Consider the following 21950-nt stretch of genomic DNA (forward strand, 5'->3'; position numbering starts at 1 on the left):
ATATTCGCACCACAGGGAATGAGAAGTCATCCTTCACTGTGGTTCTAGCTTGCCATGCTAACTTCCACCCATGGTGATATTCAAAAGGAAGACCTTGCCAAAAGAGACCTTTCCAGCCGGCGTCATCATAAAAGCTAACTCGAAGGGATGGATGGATGAAGAAAAGATGAGCGAGTGGTTAAGGGAAGTTTACGCGAAGAGGCCGGGTGGCTTTTTTCACACAGCTCCGAAGGCGAACACACCTTCACTAAGACGGGCAGACAGCGCCGGACGACATACGCCAACATCTGCCAGTGGATCGTAAATGCCTGGGCAGATAGTTTCGGTCACAACTGTGGTCCGAGCTTTCCGGAAGGCAGGATTCACAGAACTGCTGCACAACAACAGCGACACTGAATCCGATGACTTCGACGAGACGGAGCCGGCCATTTTTGGATCCCACGCTTGCGCAACTTTTCAATTCGGACACCGAAGACGAAGAATTCGAAGGATTTACGAATGAAGAATAACTTCAGAAGGTGAGCGCTATGTTTATTTTGTGTGTTGTGACATTAACGTTCGAGCAACATTATGTTGCTATTTATTGCTCTACACCATTTTGAATTTTACTATGTTTGTGATTGCACATTTGCGTACATTTTGGGACAGAGTTGTTAGAACGCTGGTTTTCAATATATTATTAAAGTTTGACTGAACTATCTGACTGTTTTTTTGACATTCACTTTAGCGCAGCGTTTTTTTGACATTCACTTTAGCGCAGCGTAGGCGCGGCTTATAGTCCGGGGCGGCTTATTGGTGGACAAAATTATGAAATATGTAATTCATAGAAGGTGCGGCTAATAATCCGGTGCGCCTTATAGTGCGGAAAATACGGTATATATATATATATATATATATATATATATATATATATATATATATATATATATATAAACTTATATATATATATATATATATATATATATATTTATATATATATATATATATATATATATATATATATATATATATATATATAACATATAAATATAAAATTATATGTAGCTGAGATAGGCTCCAGCGCCCCCCGCGACCCCGAAGGGAATAAGCGGTAGAAAATGGATGGATGGATGGATATATATATACAGGTAAAAGCCAGTAAATTAGAATATTTTGAAAAACTTGATTTATTTCAGTAATTGCATTCAAAAGGTGTAACTTGTACATTATATTTATTCATTGCACACAGACTGATGCATTCAAATGTTTATTTCATTTAATTTTGATGATTTGAAGTGGCAACAAATGAAAATCCAAAATTCCGTGTGTCACAAAATTAGAATATTGTGTAAGGCTAATACAAAAAAGGGATTTTTAGAAATGTTGGCCAACTGAAAAGTATGAAAATGAAAAATATGAGCATGTACAATACTCAATACTTGGTTGGAGCTCCTTTTGCCTCAATTACTGCGTTAATGCGGCGTGGCATGGAGTCGATGAGTTTCTGGCACTGCTCAGGTGTTATGAGAGCCCAGGTTGCTCTGATAGTGGCCTTCAACTCTTCTGCATTTTTGGGTCTGGCATTCTGCATCTTCCTTTTCACAATACCCCACAGATTTTCTATGGGGCTAAGGTCAGGGGAGTTGGCGGGCCAATTTAGAACAGAAATGCCATGGTCCGTAAACCAGACACGGGTAGATTTTGCGCTGTGTGCAGGCGCCAAGTCCTGTTGGAACTTGAAATCTCCATCTCCATAGAGCAGGTCAGCAGCAGGAAGCATGAAGTGCTCTAAAACTTGCTGGTAGACGGCTGCGTTGACCCTGGATCTCAGGAAACAGAGTGGACCGACACCAGCAGATGACATGGCACCCCAAACCATCACTGATGTTGGAAACTTTACACTAGACTTCAGGCAACGTGGATCCTGTGCCTCTCCTGTCTTCCTCCAGACTCTGGGACCTCGATTTCCAAAGGAAATGCAAAATTTGCTTTCGTCAGAAAACATGACTTTGGACCACTCAGCAGCAGTCCAGCTGGTGTCGGTCCACTCTGTTTCCTGAGATCCAGGGTCAACGCAGCCGTCTACCAGCAAGTTTTAGAGCACTTCATGCTTCCTGCTGCTGACCTGCTCTATGGAGATGATTTCAAGTTCCAACAGGACTTGGCGCCTGCACACAGCGCAAAATCTACCCGTGCCTGGTTTACGGACCATGGTATTTCTGTTCTAAATTGGCCCGCCAACTCCCCTGACCTTAGCCCCATAGAAAATCTGTGGGGTATTGTGAAAAGGAAGATGCAGAATGCCAGACCCAAAAACGCAGAAGAGTTGAAGGCCACTATCAGAGCAACCTGGGCTCTCATAACACCTGAGCAGTGCCAGAAACTCATCGACTCCATGCCACGCCGCATTAACGCAGTAATTGAGGCAAAAGGAGCTCCAACCAAGTATTGAGTATTGTACATGCTCATATTTTTCATTTTCATACTTTTCAGTTGGCCAACATTTCTAAAAATCCCTTTTTTGTATTAGCCTTACACAATATTCTAATTTTGTGACACACGGAATTTTGGATTTTCATTTGTTGCCACTTCAAATCATCCATCCATCCATTTTCTACCGCTTATTCCCTTTGGGGTCGCGGGGGGCGCTGGAGCCTATCTCAGCTACAATCGGGCGGAAGGCGGGGTACACCCTGGACAAGTCGCCACCTCATCGCAGGGCCAACACAGATAGACAGACAACATTCACACTCACATTCACACACTAGGGCCAATTTAGTGTTGCCAATCAACTTATCCCCAGGTGCATGTCTTTGGAGGTGGGAGGAAGCCGGAGTACCCGGAGGGAACCCACGCAGTCACGGGGAGGACATGCAAACTCCACACAGAAAGATCCCGAGCCCGGGATTGACCCCAAGACTACTCAGGACCTTCGTATTGTGAGGCAGATGCACTAACCCCTCTGCCACCGTGAAGCCCCACTTCAAATCATCAAAATTAAATGAAATAAACATTTGAATGCATCAGTCTGTGTGCAATGAATAAATATAATGTACAAGTTACACCTTTTGAATTCAATTACTGAAATAAATCAAGTTTTTCAAAATATTCTAATTTACTGGCTTTTACCTGTACATATGTGTGTGTGTGTGTATATATACACATATGTATGTACCGTATTTTTCGGACTATAAGTCGCTTCGGAGTATAAGTCGCACCGACCGAAAATGCACAATAAAGAAGGAAAAAAACATATTTACGTCGCACCTGAGTATAAGTCGCATTTTTGGGGGAAATTTTTTTGATAAAATCCAACACCAAGAATAGACATTTGAAAGGCAATTTAAAATAAATAAAGAATAGTGAACAACAGGCTGAATAAGTGTACGTTATATGAGGCATAAATAACCAACTGAGAATGTGCCTGGTATGTTAACACAACACATCATGACAATGTTCACTGCTCGCTGTACATACCCTACCGAGTCAGACCTACACTGATACAATGTCCATTTCTCTGATGATGTAATTGTTGATGACTGAAGTGCTGATATCAACCAAATCTTACCCCCCCCCCCCCCCCCCCTCCACATCCCACCCCCCGGATTGTAAATAATGTAAATAATTCAATGTATATACTCTGATGATTATCTTGTGTGATGACTGTTTTATGTTGATAGTATATATCTGTATCATGAATCAATTTAAGTGGACCCCGACTTAAACAAGTTGAAAAACTTATTGGGGTGTTACCATTTAGTGGTCAATTGTCAATATGTACTTCACTGTGCAACCTACTAATAAAAGTTTCAATCAATCAATATACAGTATATACATATGTATGTTTGTATATATATATATATATATATATATATATATATATATATATATATATATATATATATATATATATATATATATATATATATATATCAGTGACGTGCGGTCATCATGGAAAGAAAAAAAATGTAAAAAGAAAAAAAAAATCAAATTGTTATATGTATTCAGTGATTATACTATAAAGTTATTTTCCATTTAACTTCACCAGTTTTAGACTATTTTTATTCAAAATTGCTGAATTTTCACATTTGCCGTTCAAATACTGAGAAGAGACGGTGCGGACTCGGCTAACTGCTGGCCTGCTGTGCAGTGAGACCGTATTGCTATATGAATTATATTATACATTTCCATAGTTTAGTTAGCTGAGGTATATAATGTACAGTGTATTTTGTCAACAACTGTATGTGTGTAACGTATTTCTTGTGCTGAGCAATCATAAAACTGCTGCGGAGACGCACTGTGTGAGGCTCGCAGTAATCCCGCCTCCTGGTGCCGGTTAATGCACCCCCGCCGCAGAATGCACCCCCTGACGGGAGCGCCACACCAACCAAAGCCCACACCCAAACCCTCCGACCGAATCCACCCAAAAAAAGTCACTTTACAAGAAGCCAAAAAGTGCAAAAACAACAACTGCAGGGACACAACATTAAGTACACCTGCAGACTGCAGCACGGATTTCATATTTCATTCATTCACAACTCCTCCAACACGAACACCACTGTTCCCGCACTTATAAGTAAAGGTAAGACCATAATAACGTTTTTTTTTAATTAAATGTGCTTTTTTGTGTGCTACAGTTTGTATGTGTAAAGTTAAAGTTAAGTTAAAGTACCAATGATTGTCACACACACACTAGGTGTAATGAAATGTGTCCTCTGTATTTGACCCATCCCCTTGATCACTCCCTGGGAGGTGAGGGGAGCAGTGGGCAGCAGCGGCGCCCCGCCCGGGAATAATTTTTGGTGATTTAACCCCCAATTCCAAGCCTTGATGCTGAGTGCCAAGCAGGGAAGAATGCTGGTATGAGCTTTTAAACATAACCCGTTAACTGCTGCCAATCAAATGGTGAATAAGATACTCTTTAGGGTTCATATGTTTGTAAATCTGACTGTGATGAAGTCAGTGCCTCACCAGCCATCAACCTCACCGCACGTCACTGATATATATATATATATATATATATATATATATATATATATATATATATATATATATATATATATATATATATATATATATATATATATATATAATAAATAAAAATGTGTGTGTGTGTGTATATATATATGCAGCAGGGGGCAACAGTATGCATCTTTAAGACATGGCTGCAACCCGTCAGAAAGCACAAAGAAGAAGAAGAAGAAGAAGAAGAAGAAGAAGAAGGGACCAAGATGGCGGACTGAGCGGCTGGGCCTGATCGTAGAAGTTTCAAGCTTACGATATAGCAGCTTTACAGAGTCAGAGCAAATACGCAATAATTATCTCAAATGTATGTATTTTCCAAAGCCACGAAACGTGCATTGAGTTTGGAGTGTTATCTGAAGTGAAGATTGAAGACGTGATAGAAGATGGACGACTACTGCTATGCTAAGATGGCGACGTCCGCTAAAAGAGAACATGAAAGAGAATCAACTTCCAGCAAATCACCAACGGAGATGAAGACGAAAGATGAAGGTGAGTGACTTGAAGTTTTGTCATTTGAAAGCTATTTCAAGCCCTTAAAGTGTAAATGAGCCGACCTTGTTGAAGAATGTAAAGAAAGAGCCGCCATGATTGTTAGCTTGAAGAAGGCAGTGGAGTTCACATCAGAGGAGATGAAAGAATGCAAAAGTCAAATGAAGAAAGTGGAAGAGCAAAACAAGCGCTTGTGTAAAGAAAAGAATGATGTGAAGGAAGAGATGTTGGGGAAGAGTAAGAGATGTGCAGTGTTCAAATAGTTTATTGTCATCTACACAACAGAAACATGTTTCACATGTACATAAATCCTTTCTTTGTTGTCCACACACTGCAAAAAGTCTGTTCAAAAACAAGAAACAAAAAAATACAACAATTAGGAGTATTTTATTTGAACTAAGCAAAATAATCTGCCAATAGGCGAGGGCGAACCTACGTCACTTCCGCCTGCCAATCCCCTAGCAACCGGTCGCCATATTGAATTCGTTGAAAACAAACCAGCTCACAGGGAACACAGCATTGACAGAAAAGGCATTTAACGAGGTTTCACGGCATTTTAAACTGTTCTAAATGGCGTATGATTATGTAAATAGTCTTTCCAGTGAGGCTAGGTTAAGATAGGAGTTAAAATGTTCTGTAGTTGGATTAAACGACTGCCCTTACCGCCTTCCAGCAGATGCGTGGACTGATAATCCTACACAATGGCCGGACATGGAATTTGGAAATCTTTATGTCTACCTCACAAGCGCACCAGGTCGGTTGTTAGCTTCGGTTGTTATTTAACGAATAAATCACATAAAAATTGTTAAATCACCCAAGGTATGTTGATAAATGATAATAAGGATGACACGGTGGCTACCAGTATCTGTATATTTATTATATCTGTAGAGAGCTCATTCAAATTCAGTTCAGTATTATGATTTATTATTTGCTGAATTACTGTTCCTTTTTTTAACTGAATTATTTATTTAAAATTACAGGCGTTTTTGCAGCAGGCTCAATGTTTTCACACTCATTTGTCCTTTCCGTTAGATCACTGAAAGGTAGTCGTTTCCCACGGTGTTTCTTTGTACTTTTTGAGTTCTCTGCTGCCGATTCACGCTTTGAAGTTGTCAGTTGATGTCGCTCGTAACTGTCCATCCTATGGGATGCCTTCTTTCCACTCTGTGGCAGGTGAGGTAAGATGGATGGTGCATAATCAGGGTGCATGGGATTCTTTACAGGTCGTCCTGAGAGGGAAAAAATGAAACAATATTGAGAGATTTGAGGGCTACAACTACAAGTAATGTTTGATTACAACAAAGGAGACTTGCAGACAGCATTTTACGACTGTCTTGAAAAGTTGATTAAATGGCAACATGAAAATTATAGGGTTTATTGGTTTTTAAAAACCCAACCTTTAAGTGCAAATTTAAATGAAACCGGTTTTCGAAAATAGCCTTCATACCGTATGTTATTGTTGTGCAACAACAACAACTTCAGCTGTCGAACGTTATTCAGTAAAAATTCAACGGGTTCAACATTAGCATGGACGGTATAGCCAAGTTGTGGTTAAGAAGGTGGATTTTTGTTCCTTATATTTACCAGAAACGAAGTGATCCGAACACACGACCCGGGATTTTGGGGGACTCCAGTGAGAACCGTCCTCGTTTTCCCGGTGTAAAGCTGCGAGCCATTTGTCTCGTCTCTGTGGGCTTTTAGCACGCTTTGGCAGAACAAAATACGACCTTTGTTTTCCCTGTTTCCAGTTGTGGTTTGCACAACCAAAAACAACACCGTTTTTTGGCATTTTGGAGGCAGAATGACGGGTTTAATCAGCGCAGGTCGACAGGTTAAAGAGTAATGGCGACGGTTTGTTTTCAACGCCAGTCAGGTTGCTATGGCTCGAAGAACCCGTATGTAGCTCAGTTGCCCGGATGTCGGCCCTGCCCTATAGAACAAGAAAATGTGGCTTGTCAAGACTTTCCAAAACAAGTAAAATCAGCTAACCCCAATGAACACAAAAAGACCTTAAAATAAGTATTTCCTCTCTAATAACAACTGTACTACTATATGAGTGTGTATTTACTATCGTTTCATTGAAAATAAAACCGCAAACTCCATTTGGCTGTCAATGTTTTAATATGAGAAAATGAAAGTCATGATTTTTTTTAAAGGGGAACATTATCACCAGACCTATGTAAGCGTCAATATATACCTTGATGTTGCAGAAAAAAAACATATATTTTTTTAACCGATTTCCGAACTCTAAATGGGTGAATTTTGGCGAATTAAACGCCTTTCTATTATTCGCTCTCGGAGCGATGACGTCACAACGTGGCAGTACAACATGATCAAATAATAAAATGTTGTAATACAAAAATAGCAACAACAAAAAAAAACAATAACTTCAAGTTTACATAATAATGTTCATACCAAAGATAAAAAGAGCAATATACAAATAGATATATATATATTTTTGAAAAAATAAAACAAAGAACCAATGGCCTAAAATATACACATTAGTGTACCAAAGACAAACAATAAGTGACGAAAAAGTACCATCCATCCATTTTCTACTGCTTGTCCCATAATCAATAAAATAGTCAATAATCAATAGAACCAGTCATGACATTAGGTACAATCTAGAATATTCTTTTTCCGCAATACTTCTCCTTTTAGTCTATTTTTAAAGGGGAACATTATCACCAGACCTATGTAAGCGTCAATATATACCTTGATGTTGCAGAAAAAAGACCGATTTCCGACCTCTAAATGGGTGAATTTTGGCGAATTAAACGCCTTTCTATTATTCGCTCTCGGAGCGAGGACGTCACAGCGTGGCAGTACAACATGATCAAATAATAAAATGTTGTAATACAAAAATAGCAACAACAACAAAAAAACCAATAACTTCAAGTTTACATAATAATGTTCATACCAAAGATAAAAAGAGCAATATACAAATAGATGTATATATATATTTTTGAAAAAATAAAACAAAGAACCAATGGCCTAAAATATACACATTAGTGTACCAAAGACAAACAATAAGTGACGAAAAAGTACCATCCATCCATTTTCTACTGCTTGTCCCATAATCAATAAAATAGTCAATAATCAATAGAACCAGTCATGACATTAGGTACAATCTAGAATATTCTTTTTCCGCAATACTTCTCCTTTTAGTCTATTTTTAAAGGGGAACATTATCACCAGACCTATGTAAGCGTCAATATATACCTTGATGTTGCAGAAAAAAGACCATATATTTTTTCAACCGATTTCCGAACTCTAAATGGGTGAATTTTGGCGAATTAAACGCCTTTCTAATATTCGCTCTCGGAGCGATGACGTCACAACGTGACGTCACGTCAGGAAGCAATCCGCCATTTTCTCAAACACCGAGTCAAATCAGCTCTGTTATTTTCCGTTTTTTCGACTGTTTTCCGTACCTTGGAGACATCATGCCTCGTCGGTGTGTTGTCGGAGGGTGTAACAACACCAACAGGGACGGATTCAAGTTGCACCAGTGGCCCAAAGATGCCAAAGTGGCAAGAAATTGGACGTTTGTTCCGCACACTTTACCCACGAAAGCTATGCTACGACAGAGATGGCAAGAATGTGTGGATATCCTGCGACACTCAAAGCAGATGCATTTCCAACCATAAAGTCAAAGAAATCTGCCGCCAGACCCCCATTGAATCTGCCGGAGTGTGTGAGCAATTCAGGGACAAAGCTAGCTGCCTCGCTAGCACGGCAAGCAATGGCGGCAGTTTGTTCCCGCAGACGAGCGAGCTAAACCCCCCTGGATGTCTTGGCTCACACCGTCCCTTATGCCACCGAAGATGATCAAGAGAAGAATATCGACCCTAGCTTCCCTGGCCTGCTGACATCAACTCCAAAACTGGACGGATCAGCTTTCAGGAAAAGAGCACGGATGAGGGTATGTCTACAGAATATATTAATTGATGAAAATTGGGCTGTCTGCACTCTCAAAGTGCATGTTGTTGCCAAATGTATTTCATATGCTGTAAACCTAGTTCATAGTTGTTAGTTTCCTTTAATGCCAAACAAACACATACCAATCGTTGGTTAGAAGGCGATCGCCGAATTCGTCCTCGCTTTCTCCCGTGTCGCTGGCTGTCGTGTCGTTTTCGTCGGTTTCGCTTGCATACGGTTCAAACCGATATGGCTCAATAGCTTCAGTTTCTTCTTCAATTTCGTTTTCGCTACCTGCCTCCACACTACAACCATCCGTTTCAATGCATGCGTAATCTGTTGAATCGCTTAAGCCGCTGAAATCCGAGTCTGAATCCGAGCTAATGTCGCTATAGCTTGCTGTTCTATGCGCCATGTTTGTTTGTATTGGCATCACTGTGTGACGTCACAGGAAAATGGACGGGTGTATATAACGATGGTTAAAATCAGGCACTTCGAAGCTTTTTTTAGGGATATTGCGTGATGGGTAAAATTTTGAAAAAAACTTCGAAAAATAAAATAAGCCACTGGGAACTGATTTTTAATGGTTTTAACCCTTCTGAAATTGTGATAATGTTCCCCTTTAAGTTGTTCAACAGTCCGGGGTCTCCGTTGTGGTATTTTAGGCTTCATAATGCGCCACACATTTTCAATGGGAGGCAGGTCTGGACTACAGGCAGGCCAGTCTAGTACCCACGCTCTTTTCCTACGATGCCACGCAGAATATGAGTTGGCATTGTCGTGCTGAAATAAGCAGGGGCGTCCATGAAAAAGACGTTGCTTGCAAGAAGAAACCATTTGCTTTGATTTTAGCAGCTTCTAAAAGCAGAACTAAGTGTTGAACTGGATGTTCCACTGCAGATATTTTCTTTATGCGTTCATCCATAGTGTCATTGTGGAGGTTTCTCTCCTCCGGGTTCCTCGGACCACCAAGCAGTGACATGACAGTTCCGTTTCAGGGTTTAGAACACTGTTTTATTTTTCAATAGTTCAGTCTCTCAGGTGCTTTTCGGCAATTGTCTTTTTCTGGCTGTTTCTTGCTCTCGCTCTTCCCCAGCTCCAACCCCTCTCTCCTCTCCGGCTGCTGCCTTTTAACAGAGCGACATTTGATTAGATAACCAGGCCCAGGTGGGCCATCTATGCACCTGTCGCTGATCTCGAAGCCAGTCCTGGCACACCCCGTTTCGCTGCAGGCCCCCCTCCACAGTCATGTACATAGTGTATGTACCCCCCAGCCCCCGCCCCCATTTTTTTGTATATATTGTTCTTCAAATCCCCTGACATGTATACTGTGTATATGTACATCATTTTTCTATTTTTTTACGTATTTTTCTTTATATACATGTTACAGGTTATATAACTTGTATTATTGAATGTATCAAATGTGAACCACAATGGAAACAAGCATTTTGGGCCATCCATTTGTCTTTTTAAAGCATTACATGGATTAAATTCTTTAAAGGGGAACATTATCACAATTTCAGAATTGTTAAAACCATTAAAAATCAGTTCGCAGTGGCTTATTATATTTTTCGAAGTGTTTTTCAAAATTTTACCCATCACGCAATATCCCTAAAAAAAGCTTCAAAGTGCCTGATTTTAACCATCGTTATATACACCCGTCCATTTTCCTGTGACGTCACATAGTGAAGCCAACACAAACAAACATGGCGGAAAGAACAGCAAGCTATAGCGACATTAGCTCGGATTCAGACTCGGATTTCAGCGGCTTAAGCGATTCAACAGATTACGCATGTATTGAAACGGATGGTTGTAGTGTGGAGGCAGGTAGCGAAAACGAAATTGAAGAAGAAACTGAAGCCATTGAGCCATATCGGTTTGAACCGTATGCAAGCGAAACCGACGAAAACGACACGACAGCCAGCGACACGGGAGAAAGCGAGGACCAATTCGGCGATCGCCTTCTAACCAACGATTGGTATGTGTTTGTTTGGCATTAAAGGAAACTAACAACTATGAACTAGGTTTACAGCATATGAAATACATTTGGCAACAACATGCACTTTGAGAGTGCAGGCAGCCCAATTTTCATCAATTAATATATTCTGTAGACATACCCTCATGTCAGCAGGCCAGGGAAGCTAGGGTCGATATTCTTCTCTTGATCATCTTCGGGACGGTGTGAGCCAAGACATCCAGGGGGTTTAGCTCGCTCGTCTGCGGGAACAAACTGCCGCCATTGCTTGCCGTGCTACCGAGGTCCTTTGTCCCTGAATTGCTCACACACTCTGACAGATTCAATGGGGGTCTGGCGGCAGATTTCTTTGACTTTATCGTTGGAAATGCATCTGCTTTGAGTGTCGCAGGATATCCACACATTCTTGCCATCTCTGTCGTAGCATAGCTTTCGTCGGTAAAGTGTGCGGAACAAAATTCCAATTTCTTGCCACTTTGGCATCTTTGGGCCACTGGTGCAACTTGAATCCGTCCCTGTTCGTGTTGTTACACCCTCCGACAACACACCGACGAGGCATGATGTCTCCAAGGTACGGAATACAGTTGAAAAAACGGAAAATAACAGAGCTGATTTGACTCGGTGTTTGAGAAAATGGCAGATTGCTTCCCGATGTGATGTCACAACGCTCTGAGAGCGAATATTAGAAAGGGGTTTAATTCGCCAAAATTCACCCATTTAGAGTTCGGAAATCGGTTAAAAAAATATATGGTCTTTTTTCTGCAACATCAAGGTATGTATTGACGCTTACATAGGTCTGGTGATAATGTTCCCCTTTAAGATGTCAATAAACTTCTCAATCAATCAATCAAAAATCCTTTTGGTTAAGATTTCAGCCTCCATCTAGGCCCGTCTTACAAGTCCATCCTTACTGAATAGTCTCTAAGACTCGACCGTGTCTCCACACAAATCTCGGCCGTGTTTCGACTGTGTCACCCTTGTGAAGGTTTCTCCTAGGAGCGTGCCATTGTTGTCTGTTTTTGTGGAAGAACTGTTGGGTGTTGGACTGGATGAGGACAGGCTCAACCGTGTAGTCTTTCTCCACCTTAAGAGTTTTGTCCTTGTTTGGGAAAGAATCGAGTGAGTACAGCTTGTTGCTATTTGGTAGCTGGTAACATTTGCTTAGTCTCCTTTTTCTTTCTTGTGTCTATCCTTTTTAGATCTTTGATTATCACAAGCGTGTAACTTAGTCTTCTTTTCTTTCTTGTGTCTGTCCTTTTTAGATCTGTGATTATCACAAGCTTGTAGTTCTCTTACAGTTGAGTGCGTGTTCGAGTTGTGCTTCTGAACTCCTTTTACTGCTCTAATGACCTTTGTAACTTCAGGATCTCAGACTGTAAGTGCCGGAATGTCTTTGTTAGAAATCTGTGGTCTCTTTTCATCTAAGTCACGGGTGTCAAACTCAGGGTCCAGGGGGCCAGATCTGGGCCGCAACATCATTGTATCTGGCCCGCAAACACCTGGAAATGATGTGTCAATAAAGTACTTCATATTTTCTCACCAAATGTAATGGATTTTTTTCATTTTGACAGAAAAAAATATATGTACTGCTTGAAATTGCATACCTTTTAAACTTTAAAGGGGAACATTATCACCAGACCTATGTAAGCGTCAATATATACCTTGATGTTGCAGAAAAAAGACCATATATTTTTAAGCCGATTTCCGAACTCTAAATGGGTGAATTTTGGCGAATTAAACGCCTTTCTATTATTCGCTCTCGGAGCGATGACGTGGCGTCACATCGGGAAGCAATCCGCCATTTTCTCAAACACTGAGTCAAATCAGCTTTGTTATTTTCCGTTTTTTCGACTGTTTTTCGTACCTTGTAGACATCATGCCTCGTCGGTGTGTTGTCGGAGGGTGTAACAACACGAACAGGGACGGATTCAAGTTGCACCAGTGGCCCAAAGATGCGAAAGTGGCAAGAAATTGGACGTTTGTTCCGCACACTTTACCGACGAAAGCTATGCTACGACAGAGATGGCAAGAATGTGTGGATATCCTGCGACACTCAAAGCAGATGCATTTCCAACTGGACTGGACAGATCAGCTTTCAGGAAAAGAGAGTGGATGAGGGTATGTCTACAGAATATATTAATTGATGAAAACTGGGCTGTCTGCACTCTCAAAGTACATGTTGTTGCCAAATGTATTTCATATGCTGTAAACCTAGTTCATAGTTGTTAGTTTCCTTTAATGCCAAACAAACACATACCAATCGTTGGTTAGAAGGCGATCGCCGAATTCGTCCTCGCTTTCTCCCGTGTCGCTGGCTGTCGTGTCGTTTTCGTCGGTTTCGCTTGCATACGGTTCAAACCGATATGGCTCAATAGCTTCAGTTTCTTCTTCAATTTGGTTTTCGCTACCTGCCTCCACACTACAACCATCCGTTTCAATACATGCGTAATCTGTTGAATCGCTTAAGCCGCTGAAATCCGAGTCTGAATCCGAGCTAATGTCGCTATTCCTTGCTGTTCTATCCGCCATGTTTGTTTGTATTGGCATCACTGTGTGACGTCACAGGAAAATGGACGGGTGTATATAACGATGGTTAAAATCAGGCACTTTGAAGCTTTTTTTAGGGATATTGCGTGATGGGTAAAATTTTGAAAAAACTTCGAAAAATAAAATAAGCCACTGGGAACTGATTTTTAATGGTTTTAACCCTTCTGAAATTGTGATAATGTTTCCCCTTAACAGTACAATTGTGTATCGAATATTACAGTATATTCAAGATTCAAGAAGATCAAGATTCAAGATGCTCTATTATTGTCCATTCTTTAACATGTACAAGACACATTAGAACTGAAATTACATTTTCAGAGCAGACATACGTTACAAGGGGGGACAAGACGGGACCGCCAAGGGATCAGCCACTTACGGCGCTCCTTAAAGAAGGTTGCAAAAAAGTGACATTGGGAAAGGGGGAAGAGTAAAAAAAGTATCAGTCCAAGGCTGGACCCTAGGGAGGGGTCCAGACTGAGTCCAAGGAAAAAACCTCACATAGCATAGCACACATAAACATGATGCATGTAATCACAACAACTCGCAACAGAGGGGTTGGGGGATTTGGGGATAAAGCGCTACTCAGCCGTCCACAACCCCGAAGAGGAATTAAGCAGTAATGAAGGCGTTGATTGGGGGAGGGGCGGGTGCGTGCATGTATGCCCAATTAACTTGGGTGAGATGTTGAAATGTTTTTGTGGACTGGGGCCGATCTCAAAGTTCGACACCAGGTGTTATTGGAAAAAAAGGAAGGTCAAAAGCGTCCATCGTTGAGGAGTCCTTTATTATTATATATTATCATACTTTCCAAAACATTTGTCTAAATAAAAATAAATATTGAAATATCTGCTTGATGTATGATTTTACAGCAAACTACCCTTCAAATGAATACAAATGACAAAAACCTACAATTTTTTGCGTTAAAATTCTGTTAACTGAGCTGCCATAATTGGACTGTAAAATCTTGTTTTTAAACAGTGCATTACTGTAAATGGAAAAACGATACATTTGTTTTTACGGTAGAAAAACTGGCAGCTACTTTTCCAGAATAAACAAGGAACTTTTACTGTTTTTCCATGAACAATATAATGTTGAAAAAACTCATGTCAATTTAACACAAAAATTCTGGCAACTAAGCTGCCAGCTTTTTCCGTAAGAAACAAAACCGTGGTACTATTTTTCCATTTACCGTAAAATGTTGTAAAAAAAACCAGAACTATATATATTACAGTAAAATTTTGTAAATGTAAAGTTTTTACTGTAAAATCGTAAGTCTACTTAAAACAATTTATATCAATCAATCAATCAATGTTTACTTATATAGCCCTAAATCACAAGTGTCTCAAAGGGCTGCACAAGCCACAACAACATCCTCGTTTAGTGAGAGTCCAGTCCATAGTGGATCTAAGATAATAGTGTGAAAGTCCAGTCCATAGTGGATCTAAGATAATAGTGTGAAAGTCCAGTCCATAGTGGATCTAACATAATAGTGTGAGAGTCCAGTCCATAGTGGATCTAACATAATAGTGTGAGAGTCCAGTCCATAGTGGATCTAACACAATAGTGTGAGAGTTCAGTCCATAGTGGATCTAACATAATAGTGAGAGTCCAGTCCATAGTGGATCTAACATAATAGTGTGAGAGTCCAGTCCATAGTGGATCTAACATAATAGTGTGAGAGTCCAGTCCATAGTGGATGCAACATAATAATGTGAGAGTCCAGTCCATAGTGGATCTAACATAATAGTGTGAGAGTCCAGTCCATAGTGGATCTAACATAATAGTGAGAGTCCAGTCCATAGTGGATCCAACATAATAGTGAGAGTCCAGTCCATAGTGGATCTAACATAATAGTGTGAGAGTCCAGTCCATAGTGGATCTAACATAATAGTGTGAAAGTCCAGTCCATAGTGGATCTAACATAATAGTGTGAGAGTCCAGTCCATAGTGGATCTAACATAATAGTGTGAGAGTCCAGTCCATAGTGGATCTAACATAATAGTGTGAAAGTCCAGTCCATAGTGGATCTAACATAATAGTGTGAGAGTCCAGTCCATAGTGGATCTAAAATAATAGTGAGAGTCCAGTCCATAGTGGATCTAACATAATAGTGAGAGTTCAGTCCATAGTGGATCTAACATAATAGTGTGAGAGTCCAGTCCATAGTGGATCTAACATAATAGTGTGAGAGTCCAGTCCATAGTGGATCTAACATAATAGTGTGAGAGTCCAGTCCGTAGTGGATCTAACATAATAGTGTGAGAGTCCAGTCCATAGTGGATCTAACATAATAGTGTGAGAGTCCAGTCCATAGTGGATCCAACATAATAGTGAGAGTCCAGTCCATAGTGGATCTAAAATAATAGTGAGAATCCAGTCCATAGTGGTTCTAGCATAATAGTGAGAGACCAGTCCATAGTGGATCTAACATAATAGTGAGAGTCCAGTCCATAGTGGATCTAACATAATAGTGAGAGTCCAGTCCATAGTGGATCTAACATAATAGTGTGAAAGTCCAGTCCATAGTGGATCTAACATAAAAGTGAGAGTCCAGTCCATAGTGGATCTAACATAATAGTGAGAGTCCAGTCCATAGTGGATCTAACATAATAGTGAGAGTCCAGTCCATAGTGGATCTAACATAATAGTGAGAGTCCAGTCCATAGTGGATCTAACATAATAGTGTGAAAGTCCAGTCCATAGTGGATCTAACATAAAAGTGAGAGTCCAGTCCATAGTGGATCTAACATAATAGTGAGAGTCCAGTCCATAGTGGATCTAACATACTAGTGTGAAAGTCCAGTCCATAGTGGATCTAACATAATAGTGTGAGAGTCCAGTCCATAGTGGCTCTAACATAATACCGTGAGAGTTCAGTCCATAGTGGATCTAACATAATAGTGAGAGTCCAGTCCATAGTGGATCTAACATAATAGTGTGAGAGTCCAGTCCATAGTGGATCTAACATAATAGTGTGAGAGTCCAGTCCATAGTGGATCTAACATAATAGTGTGAGAGTCCAGTTCATAGTGGGGCCAGCAGGAGATATCATTAATAATGAAATCCAGAGGCAAATTCATACATTTTTCACTGTTACAAGCGACCCTCTGATGCGATGTGGCCCTCAATAAACTCAATAACTTTGCTGGTTTTGTAAATATTGGTCCGATGTTCTGGCAAGGCACTAAATTAATGTCCATGAAAACATTACACACACATACAGTACATAGAAGAAAGTGGGTAGCGAGTTCAAGGAGAAACAACTCATGTGTGTTTGTGTTGTGTTGTGTTCTGCAGACGTCCAGCAGCTGATTGGTCATTCAGAAAAACTTCCCTCTCAATCAGTGGGTAGCTTAATTTTGAAGCAAGAGGCTTCACAGCCTCCCCACATTAAAGAGGAAGAGGAAGAACTCTGGATCACTCAGGAGGGAGAGTGTCTTCTAGGACCACAGGAAATTGATCTCACCAAGTTGCCACTGACTGTTGTCGCTGTGAAGACTGAAGATGATGAAGAGAAACCACAAGTAGACAACCTCTTAGCTCCACTATCAGATAGTGAGACTGAAGACGAGGTTGAAGAAACTTTGAGCAGCGATACAGACTGTGAAGATGACATGAGGACTGACACAGACAACAAAAACTCTGAATGCTCTAAAAATAAGACAGGCAAAAAACGTTTGAGCTGCTCAGTTTGTGCTAAAAGTTTTAATCGAAAGAGCAATTTGTCTCAACACATGAGAAAGCACACAGGAGAAAAACCCTTTAGTTGTTCGGTATGTGCCAAAAGCTTTTCATTGAAGGGCAATTTGACTAAACATTTGAGAACACACACGGGAGAAAAACCATTTAATTGTTCAGTTTGTGGTAAAAGCTTTACTCAAAAAGGCAAATTGACACAACACATGAGAACACACACTGGAGAAAAACCATTTATATGTTCAGTTTGTGGCACAAGATGTACTATAAAGAGCCATTTGACTGAACACATGAGAATTCACACAGGAGAAAAACCGTTTGTCTGTTCAGTTTGTGGCACGAGATGCGGTAGGAAAAGCCATTTGACTGAACACATGAGAACACACACGGGGGAAAAAACATTTAGTTGTTCAGTGTGCGGTAAAAGCTTTACTCTCAAGGCCAGTTTGACTCAACACATTAGAATACACTCAGGAGAAAAAACATACAATTGTTCAGTTTGCGGTAAATACTTTACCCTAAAGCCCCATTTGACTCAACACATGAGAACTCACACGGGAGAAAAGCCCTTCAGCTGTTTAGTTTGTCATAAAAGCTTTACTCAAAAAGGCAGTTTGACTCAACACATTCGAACACACACAGGAGAAAAACCATTCATTTGTTCAGTTTGTGGCGCGAGCTTTTCTTTCAAGGCTCATTTGACTCAACACGTGACCACACACACAGGAGAAAAAATATTATGTTGTACAGTGTGTGACAAAAGATGCACTAAAAAGAGCCATTTAATTGAACACATGAGAACACACACAGGAGAAAAACCATTCCATTGTTCAGCGTGTGGTAAAAGCTTTACACAAAAAAGTAATTTGACTCAACACATGAGAGCGCACACAGAAGGAAAAGCATTGAAAAGTTAAAAGTTTTACTCAAGGGAGCCATTTTCTTATCCTATTAGAACACACACGGGATAAAAAAACTTTTGTTGTTCAGATTGTTTAGAATATTTCCTCATAATGCAGACAGGGTAAGACACAAATGAAAACTAATCAGCTATTAAGTTTATGGTGAATAAATAATTGCCTGTTCAAATAAGAACAAATACGGAAGAAAAAAACATTTAGTTTGCGGTGAAAAAAATATTCTCTGAATTTTGTAGGTTGCAACTATGTGACCTGGAGTCCGTCCCCCTCCCAGGTAACAAACATTCAATATGGCTATTGTTTATTTACTTTTTAACAGTGCAGATGTGAGCATATTTTAAAGGTTTAGCGGTGTAAATACAAGCCAGATAGCACCAAAAAAGCTAAATATGATGGAGTGGATGCATACACCCCTCAAGAAGAAATACTTTTCAAACTAGCCACCACATTTTTTTCTACTCTTGCAAGGAGTAAAAGTACAAAAGTATGGAGACACATAATTTATTTATATTTGGATGTTACATGACCTAAACAATAATCTTTGAAAGTCAAAGTTAGATTTATCTGTGCATCCGTAAGTAAAATGTTTGATGGACGTTAATGAGAGCTGTGGTATACCGTGTCAGGTTCAAACACTGATGACATCTATTAAACAAGACAAGAAGCAAGGAATTAAACAGAGACAGAATTCAATTTAGCTCAATTGAGGAGAAATGCGTATACACTGTACTCTGGTACAGTGTCGTCCCACGTTCTGACGAAAGATTGTATGCCTCCTCTTTTATTTGGAATTTCCCTGATTACATGGCAACAGCTGTTTCTAAGGGAGGGCGGTCGTAAACAGCCATCGCCTTTGGTTACAAAACAGTTCAAAGAAAAGGTCGTAAAACAGTTCAAAGAAAAGGTGCCTGGAGGGGGTTCAGGTCCTGCTTCCTTTGGATTACAATACATTAAAAAAACGACGCCTTCATGTCGCTTCCCATCCTACACAGAATTTTACAAGGCTTTTGCTTGGTAGGATCAAATACAGCTTTTGTCCTCTCGCAGGGAACTCATGGCCACACAAAGTTTTGTGATAACTTAGATACAATTATTCTGACATACCATGCTGGTCATTTGCTTTTAATATATACTGTAAATAAAATACAAGGTTAGTATTTGCAGGTGACTTCCAGTTGCAAGTCAAATATTTTCTCCAGTTGCTGACGTTAATGGTAACGTTTTGTTTTTTAACAACTGTTTTCCCTTTGTGAACTAACATTTACCGGTATTTCTATTGGAACCATTTCCACAGGCGAGAACTGTTTGTTGTGAAAGATTCTCGAGCTCACACATGAAGGGGGAATCATCTTTTAGATGCTCAAATGGTGGCAATCATTACTTGTGTAAGAAGTGACTGCTCGCACACAACAGAGTATACAAGTTTTCCTGTCCAAAAAAGATTGTCAAACCAATTGTGTTCATGTTGTGTAATATGCACAGTGTAAATTACAAGGTTTACGACTTGTGATGTTTCAACACCTCATTGTGTATTCATGCCACATTTTGAACTAAACTCCCGTACTTTATAATAAAAATATTGAATGCATTCTGAAATAACGAATGTTGCAAAAAAGTGGATGCTGCCCTTTAAAAAGATATATATATTACCGGTGTACTGGAATGTTGGAAGACATACACTCATGCAATATGGATTATGTCATGCAAATATTATACTTGATAAAAAGTCATTCATTCCATCAATGACCAATGGCTTGTTTGTTGGTGAAAATCTAAACATTTGATGCATTACGTGTTTAAGAATGGTGTTCAATAATTAGGAAAGGTAATTGGACTGGCATTAAATACAGGTGGAAAATACTGTAAGTGTGGATTTGTTCAAGTCTACCTACTTACATTCTCTGCATTTAACACCACTAGAACAGGGGTTCGCAACTTTTTTTTACCTCTGGGCCCCATTTTTCCACCACTGAGGGGCCCACTCCAAAAATGAACAGGAATTATTAATCCTACTTTTAATAATTATAACTAACATACAGGGTGACACAAAAAAACGTCATCAATAAAAATCGAATAACTTCCTAAATGTTATTTAGATTAACACAAAAATTCAGCTACATTAGGTTAAGTCTATGTAGCAGACATCTCTAAAGTTTCAAGTCTGTACCACAAAAACTCTTTGTTTAACTGACGCTCAAAAAATGTGCTCTAAATGAGCTCCCCGTTGCTGCAAGCACATTTGGATCCGGCGGGTAAAGTTCTCGATGACCCTCCCACATTCTTCCCTTGGGATCGCTCTTATTGCTGCTGTGATTGCTGCCTTCAGATCAGGGGTAGTCTGGGGGTTGTTGCCATACACCCTGTCCTTAAGGTATCCCCACAGATAGAAATCTGGGGCGTTCAAGTCCAGTGATTGCGGCGACCACTCCGGGTCACACCTGCGGCTGATCAGTCGGTCAGGGAAATGATGCTGTAGCCATGCCAATGGTTCGTTTGAGGTGTGGGGGGTGGCACCATCCTGTTGGAACCACTGGAGGTCCCTGACGACCCCTCTTCGTCGACCAAGTGCTGTCCAGAATTTGCCAAGCACCTGAACATATTGCTCGGTGTTGATTGTCACAAACCGCTCGTTGTCGTCCTCGAACCGGAATGGTCCAATCATACCATGTTTGGAGATGGCGACCCATGCAGTGCACTTGACAGAGTGTACTGGCCTTTGCAGACAGTACTCAGGGGGTGTGCTACCCCAGAAGATGTTGTTCTTAGTGTTCACATGACCTGACAGCAGAAAATGTGCACCATCCGAAAACCAGACATTGTCAAGGAAGTCTGGCACAGCGTCAATCTTATCGCAAAACCACTGGCACATGATCACTCGTTTCCTCATGTCGGCAGGTGTAAGCTTTTGTTTAATCTGTATCCTGTAAGGATAGAGGTCGAGATCTGCGATCAAAATTATCCGCACAGGCTCCCAGTTCATTCCAAGCTCCTGACTTTGTCGACGCACAGACTTGCGTGGGCTGCGAACAACAGAGTCTCTGACTGCATCAACGTTCTGTGGTGTCCTTGATGATTTCGGTCGTACAGAGTGTGATTGTCTGTTAGTATCTTTACGATTGAGGTTATTAACAGTCCCATGGGTTCGGAACTTGTTGACCCATCTGTAGATCATTGTGTGGGCAGGAAATTCACGACATTCTTTGAATTGCAATTGAGCCGCGTGGATAGAATTCAGCCGAAAATAGGCCTCAACTATAAATGTCTTTTGTTCAGCAGTTTATGGCATCTCGAAGTTGAAATTTTCTAAACTTTTAGAACATTAATTCTTCTTGGTAAATCTGGAAAATAAAAAGAATTGATTAATTATTTCAAAAGTTGTTCAAGTTTAGGTGATGAAC

At 40.3% G+C, this 21950-nt stretch overlaps 1 protein-coding gene across 1 annotated transcript; it reads left to right on the forward strand.

Moving 5' to 3' along the window:
• Positions 1-6160: 6160 nt before the first annotated feature.
• Positions 6161-20397, forward strand: LOC133619212 (uncharacterized). Its single transcript, XM_072915423.1, has 2 exons — positions 6161-6247; positions 17234-20397. The coding sequence occupies exons 1-2, from the start codon at positions 6205-6207 to the stop codon at positions 18547-18549; spliced, it is 1359 nt and encodes a 452-aa protein (XP_072771524.1). The 5' UTR covers positions 6161-6204; the 3' UTR covers positions 18550-20397.
• The last annotated feature ends 1553 nt before the right edge of the window (positions 20398-21950 follow it).

The sequence above is a fragment of the Nerophis lumbriciformis genome, linkage group LG20 (assembly GCF_033978685.3).
Source record: "Nerophis lumbriciformis linkage group LG20, RoL_Nlum_v2.1, whole genome shotgun sequence".
Lineage (NCBI taxonomy): Eukaryota > Metazoa > Chordata > Actinopteri > Syngnathiformes > Syngnathidae > Nerophis > Nerophis lumbriciformis.